This window comes from Eschrichtius robustus, chromosome 3 (assembly GCF_028021215.1).
Source record: "Eschrichtius robustus isolate mEscRob2 chromosome 3, mEscRob2.pri, whole genome shotgun sequence".
Classification (NCBI taxonomy): Eukaryota; Metazoa; Chordata; class Mammalia; order Artiodactyla; family Eschrichtiidae; genus Eschrichtius; species Eschrichtius robustus.
In genome coordinates this window covers 110,252,676-110,260,805 of record NC_090826.1, presented here as the reverse complement: position 1 = coordinate 110,260,805, position 8,130 = coordinate 110,252,676, and the positions used below count along the sequence as shown (strand labels likewise).

Below are 8,130 nucleotides of genomic sequence, written 5' to 3'. Positions count from 1 at the left end.
AATTCATACTTATTTGATTCAGCTCTTTTCTTTGGTTTCACTCAAGCTACCTCATAGGGCAGGGAAGTTATTGAAAGAATAGAGGCCTTACATGAAATCAGGAAAACTAAACAACCAGGTGCAGGAAGAACAAGAACACTATTCTGCACATTCTTTCCAAACTTCATAGCTCCTACTTATTTATGGTGTCTGCTTCTTCATAATTTTTATTTGCCATGACCTCATGATTCTGTCCATGCAAATGTTCAGCTTCACTTTTCTAAATGCCTGATTTGCTATGTGTTGCTAATTTCAGTTTCCCAAAAAGCTGAAGGGTCCCAGCTCATCTTTTCACGTCATGTCGTGAAACATCCACTACTATCCATTCTTTGGACTAGCAGTCCTTGAGTCCAGCACTAACCTCAATCCAATCAGCTGTGACAGTGGGCACAGGGTCAAATCATGCAAAAATTCACTAATGGGGCTGGATTTTCAGCAGAGGCAATAAATGGGGTGTTTTTCCTTAAAGAGGAATGTTGTATGGGAGGTCCCATGATTCAGGTATGGAGTAATTTAGACCAATGATTCTTTACTATTTTTGATCATAGATTTTTCTGAGAAACAGATGAAAGCTCTGAAGAAGAAGTTCTCTTATGCAGAAAATTTCACATATACCTTTAGGGTATTTGTGGACCCCAGCAGCCATCCATGGAACACCCCCCAAAACACCATAGTCTAAAGTCTATCCATAGACCACCCCAAAGGCAGGCATTAATATCACATTTATGTTTGTATCTCTTGTGCCTAGCAGTGGGCCTGGCACATAGTAGTTTTCCAAAAATATTTTTTGAATGAATAAATTGAAGGAGTCATTCATTAATTAAGGTTAAAGAGGATTTGCAAAGCCAGATAGAAGCTAAGAAGTTTGGATTTGATATAAAAGGCATTAGAGAGCCATCTTGTTTGGTTCTTTTGTTGTGTTTCGTTTTTAAGCAGGCACTTGATCAGAGCTGTACATTAGAAAAATGTGTCTTTAACAGTCAGTAGAACAGATTGGAGGGCAAGAGACCAGTTAGGAAACTGGAGGAAAGAGGGAATGCAAACCTAAACTAGAACACTGGAGGTGAGAATAGAAAATATGAGGGGCAGATCCAAGATAAAGTGTAAAAATAAAACTGATGGTACTTGGCACTCGATAAGATTTGCGGGTAAGAAAGGGATTTAGAGTCAAAACCTGGCTCCAAAGTTCTCAAGTCGGGAGAATAGAAGAATGGCAATACCATTAGCAGAGGTAAGGAAGACAGAAGAGAAACCGATTTAGGGAAAACAAGTATCTCTTGAATTGAGTTTGAGGCTCAGGTAAGACTTTCAAGTGGATTCAAGAACAACTGAAAATGTGGGTCTGGCGTAGGTGAGAAGAGATGAAGGTCTGCTCAGAAGTGACCAGCTGAGGCTGCAGGAGCAGAGGGGATGCCAGGAAGCAGTTTACACAATGCCCTGCAGCCCATTATCTTTCCTTTGCATCTATTCCCGTTTTTGAAGCCCTCTCAAAGCCATCATTTTATCTGATAGTCATAACAATCTTGTGAAGTAGGAAAGGAAAGGGCACCTACTTTTACAGGTAAGGAAATGGAGGCTCAGAGGACTGAGGGGTTTTGCCAAACGTATTGCAATGAAGTAATTACAGATCCAGGATTAGAACCCAGGGCTTCTGATTCTTCATACAACTCCCAACTCCGTTGCCAACTGCACACAGATAAATGCCCTACTTGCAGGGTTCAGTAGTTTGCAGTAGTACTGTACCGTTGCAGTTCTTTGGGGTCTAGGGTCTTGCTTTGTTTTGTTTGTTTTTTTAACTTTTCGGTTTAGAGAGAAGTCTGAGCACAACGGTGCTCCAGCTGGCACAAATCACTACCGTTTAGTCTGTTAACGTGTCCAGTGTGAAAGAAGAGACAGCCCTGGTTTCTATGGAACTTATAGCCCACACTCCACGTTGCACGTTTTTCAAAGGGACCTTTCTGCCTGTCTAACATGAATGACCAGAAAGAGCTCGTGAGCTTGTACAGGGAAAAGACCCAAGGACTTGGACAGACTTCCAGAAGACCGCTATGCAAAACTTTCAATTCGGAAAAGTCCAAAATCTTCAAGGTTCACGGGACAGGGGAGAGAGATTCTTTAGGGCTCAGCGAGGACAATGGGTTTTGTGTGAGTTTTAAGGTGAAGCCGTGTGCTTGGCAAAGAAGGGCGACGGCGACCAGTCCGGATCCGCGCGGCGGCGGGCGGAGCGGAGGAGGGGGCGCGTGAGTCAGGCGGAAGCCGCGCGGGACGGAGCCGGGTGGGGCCAGACCCGGGTGGGGCCAGACCCGGGAGGCAGCAGACCCGGCCCGCCGCCCAGTTCACGCCTCGCCGCTCCTCGCTCGCAGCCCTGTGCTTCGCTCCTCTCCGAACATGGTAAGCCGCGCTTTTTGTCTTCCTCCTGCATGAAAAGAAAAAAGCAACAGCATACTTTTCACCAGGCTTGGTCTTTGATTTTTATGTGGACGTGGCAGGAAACAGAGCAGGACGAATGAATCTATGGCAGGGAATTAGGAAAGAGCGGATGGATGGAAGAAGCCCTGAATTATACGTGTAATAGCCTAGGGGTAGCAACGGGAGGTTCTTTTGTTTTCCAGGCGAAGGTCTAGGGTTGGGATAGAGGAAATGCACTGCGAGCCGCGCCCCGCCCGGAGCCCCGCACGGGGTGAAGCCGCCCCGACCCCTTGCTCAGCCGGGACGGGGGCGGGGGTGTCCGGCCGGTGCGGGACGCCCTTCGCCGCCGGTGTCCGCGGAGCCCGGGGTACGACCTAAAGACAGGGGCTGGAATTCTGCGCGGCGACGCTAGTTATGTACAGTTCTAGAGACCAGAAAGGGCACGTTTCAGACCTAGTGGTCTGAGCCCTAGGGGAAATCAGAGTTTCAGTAAACGACCCGCAAACGGCCAAGACGCAGAGACTGAAACTGAAGCGGGTCCCAGCTAGCCGAGCGGCGGCCAGGAATGTGGGAGGAGCCCGGCGCCCGGAAGCCCCCTCCTCCTTTCTTTTTCCCCTTAGCCCACCATCTTGTTAGGCGCTCACCCCGTCTCCTGTTTTTCTTCTCTCAGCTCCTGCCATCCCCATTTTGAACTCTTATCTTTTCCATTAATCCACCTCCAAAATCTGCCTCTTCCTTGGCCTCGCCTTCGTGAAGGGAGGTCTGCAAACTTCCGCCCAAGGGCCAAATCGGGGTTCTGTTCGCCCACGAGCTACGAACGGATTTTACATATTTAAATAGTTGAAAGTTAAAGGAAGAATAATACTTTGTAACACGTGAAAATTATATGAAACTCAAACTTCAGTGTTCATAAATAAAGTTTTATTGGCGCACGGCCACGCCCATTCATGAGTTTTCTGTGTGGTTGCTGCCCTGCTACAAAAGCAGAGTGACAGAGACCATATGAGCCGCACTGGCCTAAAACATATACCATCTGGCCCTTTACAAAACACGTTTGCCAACCCCTGCTTTAGTCTGCCAGTCTGTACCCCCGACTGCTCTTTCTCCTTTCTGTGCAACAGCGAGGAATCAGTATCACTTGGAACCTTGAAAAGGCAGACCCAGGACCACCAAGTGGTGAAGACCTGGAATGACCGCCCCGGCGGAAGGTGGATGCCACCAGGGCTCCTTGGGAGGAAAGGGAGCATGTTAGTTAAGAATGAGAATTGCAATGCTTTACACGTGTTACTTTTTTTTTTAACTTTCTCAAATGTTGAGTGTTTAGCATGCACTTTTTAAAAATTATTTTTGTCTGCGTTGGGTCTTCATTGCTGCGCGCGGGCTCTCTCTAGTTGCAGAGAGCGGGGGCTACTCTTTGTTGCAGTGCGAGGGCTTCTCATTGCGGTGGCTTCTCTTGTTGCGGAGCACGGGCTCTAGGTGCGCGGGCTTCAGTAGTTGCGGCACGCAGGCTCAGTAGTTGTGGTTCACGGGCTCTAGAGCGCAGGCTCAGTAGTTGTGGCACACAGGCTTAGTTGCTCCGCGGCATGTGGGATCTTCCCGGACCAGGGCTGGAACCTGTGTCCCCTAAATTGGCAAGCGGATTCTTCACCACTGCACCACCAGGGAAGTCCCTAGCATGCATTTTTTTAATTCTCTCACAGCACCCATTTATCTTTCTGTTTTCTCCTTCCTATCATTGTTCCCATCAAATACAACTCTGAGGATGCAGTGATGGGGAGCACTGGCCTCCATCCAAGCAGGAGATCTCCTCTTCTTCTTCAGCCACTGCTCCAACTTGAGCAAAGCTTTCCTGTCTCTGGGCCTCTCTGCCCCTCCAGCACTACAAATTTTGCAATTCCATTTAAGTAATTTGATAATTGTGTTTCTTTTCCTCTGGAAATTACCTCTGGGAAGAAATGCAGGGGTTTTAATTTTCTCCATGTGGCTGATAGCAACAGTTTTAAAGGGGAAAAAAAAATCTGTCAAGATTGACGTTAAGGAGAGAAAAAGGAAAAGCAGAAAGCCACTTTGAAACTGGAAAATCAAAAAGCAATCTGAATTCCGCAAAGAAAAGAGGCAGAGGACACATCTGTAGGTCTAGAAAAAGATCACAAAGCCCTTGTTCCTGTAATCTGACACATTAGTAAGACTGTGAGATTGTAGTCCTGGTAAGAAAAGCTGTTGTGCAAACACATCTGTTTCTAGGCTGCGGTATTTTGTTTCTCACCAAAACTCTGAAGCTACCAACACTTTTCTAAAGAAAAAGTTCTGACAATGTGACCGTTGAGGAAGAATCCATCTCCAGAAGGGGCTTTATAGATGCTTCAGGATGCAATGAGCACGGGGCACCTGGCTAGGCAGTTAAAGCACCTGGAGAGACTGAAGGAGGGAAGGAGACTGGCAGCTGTGCAGCTAAGAGCTCAGATCAATAACAGGGCTCACGTCAATCCTTAACATATTAATTATGGGGCCTGAAAGCCTCTAGCTCTGGGCTCCAGGAAGTTCATCCCAAGAACAAATTAACGGGCTAAGTGCTACATTGCAAATGTCATCATCCAATGTAGACATTGTTAATGTTCAGAGAGAAAGCTTTGGAGGAAGGGTGTGGCCCTGCAAGTTTTCCAGAAAGTCTGCAGTTCCCCCTCTTATCCACCAGGGGGAGCCCACGAGTTCCTCGCGTCTGGGGCCCAGGTGCTGGCTGGAATGAGGGGCAGACTCAGCATGACAGAATTTCCTTGAAGACTTCTTTTGTAAGGAAAGCAGAGCCCAGAACAGGATATGAACCTTGTGCTCCTTCTAGTGCAACCACAGCTGTGGTTCAGCTCCGTAGATGCGATAGGAGCTGTGTGAGCGGCAACCTAAGAGCCCCCATATCAACCTTCCTGGTGTGAAGTGACCAGAGAAGTTCCACCAGCCTTTTCTGTCGGAATTAGTGGCATCTGGGAGTAGAAGGAGCAAAGGCCAAGGGCTGCAGAAAGCAACCTGGAGGCTGAGATTGTAGAAGTAGCTCTGCCATGTCAGTTCCCTTCTCATGCCTGTTTCCTCACGTGTAAAATTAAGGGGTTCTAACTCTCAAATATGAAAGCTGCTTTCCAACATCCAAAAAATTCTCAGATCTCCTACCCCATACACAATAATAACTATGCTTTTAGTTTTCTTCTAGAAAATGTATGAGTCCTGGGAATTCAGTATTCCTTTAAAAAGAAATGCCATTTCATTTATCACAGTAGCCTCTATATACCCTTGGAAAATAGGGAATTTTTTAATCTATAGACAATGCTTGGTATGCATATGGATTTGTGGATGTATAGTTATACATATATTTACCCACACATTCTAAAAATATCAGTAAACCCTGTCACCTCACGCTCATCTAGGCAGTCTACTGCTTTCAAACACACCAGCATGCTCCATATTTACCCTCACTAATTTTCACCTGGAATAAACATGTGAGGAGATGTGGGGAGGAAGCTCACCGAATGTGACTTTCTGTGGTTGTCTTGGGCCCCTTATCCCTGTAAACAATGACCAAGTCTTTCAGGAAACTGCTTGACCCAAAATGAAGAGACGAGATCCTCTGGAGTTTTCCCTAGCACCCAGCTTTTGATATCTCGCCCTTGTCTGAACCCTGAATTTTTTTTTTTTCCAAAGGCAAAAACATCCAGCCCTACAGAGACTGAACGGTGCATCGAGTCTCTGATTGCTGTTTTCCAAAAGCATGCTGGAAGGGACGGTGACAACTGCAAACTCTCCAAGGCCGAGTTCCTTATCTTCATGAATACAGAGCTGGGTGCCTTCACAAAGGTATTGGTCCCTGCCCCCACCCCAAGGCCACCCACAGCATGAAACAAGACCCTGGCAGAATGGCTAGGAGTGAAGGACAGCAGCTGAGCCCCTAGGGCTGAGTGAGCTCTGAATGACTGTTAAAGGACCTTCTGTTCTTCTCTTCTTTGAATAAAGTGTGTTCTAAAGATCAAAGTTATCAAACTACACTGACATAGGTAGGGAACAGTGATTTTTTTCATTTAAGGAGAGGGGCTTACAAAATGGTAAATGGAGTAATAGAAGAGTTTTCAAATTTTATTCCTCCATCCCAAAGCCTCTAAGGCAGCCGTGTTCCGTAGAACTTTCTGTAGTGATGGAAATAATGTTCTATATATGCGCTACCTGATATGGTAGCCACTAGCAACTAAAGGACTGACTTTCTAAATTAATTAAGTAGCCATATGTAACCAGTGGATGTAAGTTTGTGTATGTGCTGGGGGCTTGGATGAGTGGAGGATGGGGCTGATTAGGCAGGGCCCGCATCCTCTTTCCACCTCAAATCACTCCGCTTTTATGTAGTTTGTATATTGGAGTTGCATGCAACACTTAGAAAAAGTTTTCCACTGTTTTTACAAAATTGAGTAACCCCTGCTGGTCACAGAAAGAACCCTAGACTAGGAGCTAGAAAAGCTGGGTTCGTGTCCTAGGTCTTCCGCATAAGCCCCTCACTTCACCTGTTTGAGTCTGTTTTTGTCTCTGAAAAGTGCGAATATTAATAACCCCTACCCGGTACCTCACACTCTTGTAAGAATATAATGTGGAAACATTTTTGAAAGCATCTTAGAAAGTACAATATAAAGGTACTAATAAATATCATTATTATTTTTATTATTATCTTTGCAGAACCAGAAGGACCCCGGTGTCCTTGACCGCATGATGAAGAAGCTGGACCTCGACTGTGATGGACAGCTAGATTTCCAAGAATTTCTTAATCTTATTGGCGGCCTGGCCCTAGCTTGCCATGACTCCTTTATTAAGAAGTCTACCTCTTCCCACAAGTAAATCGGAGGAGCCTTTGGGCCTGGCCTCCAGCCCCACTCCCTTTCCTTCAGCCTCCCAATTATCATCTACCCCTCACAGCCCACACATACCCTGAGCCCAGTGCACCCACCACCCCATGCAGGCCACTCCTGCTGGTAGTAATAAAATAATATTGTTTTTTGAAGCACACACTGGAGAGTCAGTAAATTTGTACAAAGAAGGGAGATGACTGGGAAGAATATAAATTAGATTGATGGAAACAGTTACCAGAAGTTGCAAAGTAAACAGTAAAAATGCATCTTGGGTGTATACATAATCATGACTAATGATACCAACATAATCATCTAAATTACTCAGACTGATGGAGAGACGTCACTTATTGTTCACTCATTAAACATCTATACACCCCTACTACAGGCACTGTCATAGGCTTTGAAGATACAGTCAGCAAGACAGACAAGGTCCTGCCTTCACTGAGGTCACCTTCTAGTGGGGGGGAACAATAAATGAATAAAGAACTATGAGTGCAAAAAGATAGTTGTTGTCTTTCTGAAAGCCAAATTGAATTCTTTTCAAAAACTTGATTAGAGAAATTCACTGAAGATAACTGTGGTTGATGTAGGTGTAGCTGAAACAACTGTAAACAAATGTGAAAAACCTCATAAAAATCTAGAAGCATCTTTCACTCAGATTGCCTCACAAGTATCTTTAAATTCCTCCACTTAAAGGAACTGGGACTTCACCCTGGTGGTCCAGTGGCTAAGACTCCATGTCCCCAATGCAGGGGGCCCAGGTTTGATCCCTGGTCAGGGAACTAGATCCCACATGCTGCAACTG

General features: G+C 45.8%; 1 protein-coding gene across 1 annotated transcript; it reads left to right on the top strand.

The window, feature by feature from the left end:
• The first annotated feature begins 2,311 nt into the window (after positions 1–2,311).
• S100A11 (S100 calcium binding protein A11) lies at positions 2,312–7,826 on the top strand. The gene is made up of 3 exons (XM_068540827.1): positions 2,312–2,430; positions 6,139–6,291; positions 7,156–7,826. Exons 1-3 carry the CDS (start codon positions 2,428–2,430, stop codon positions 7,312–7,314), a joined length of 315 nt encoding a protein of 104 aa, XP_068396928.1. The 5' UTR covers positions 2,312–2,427; the 3' UTR covers positions 7,315–7,826.
• Positions 7,827–8,130: the final 304 nt, after the last annotated feature.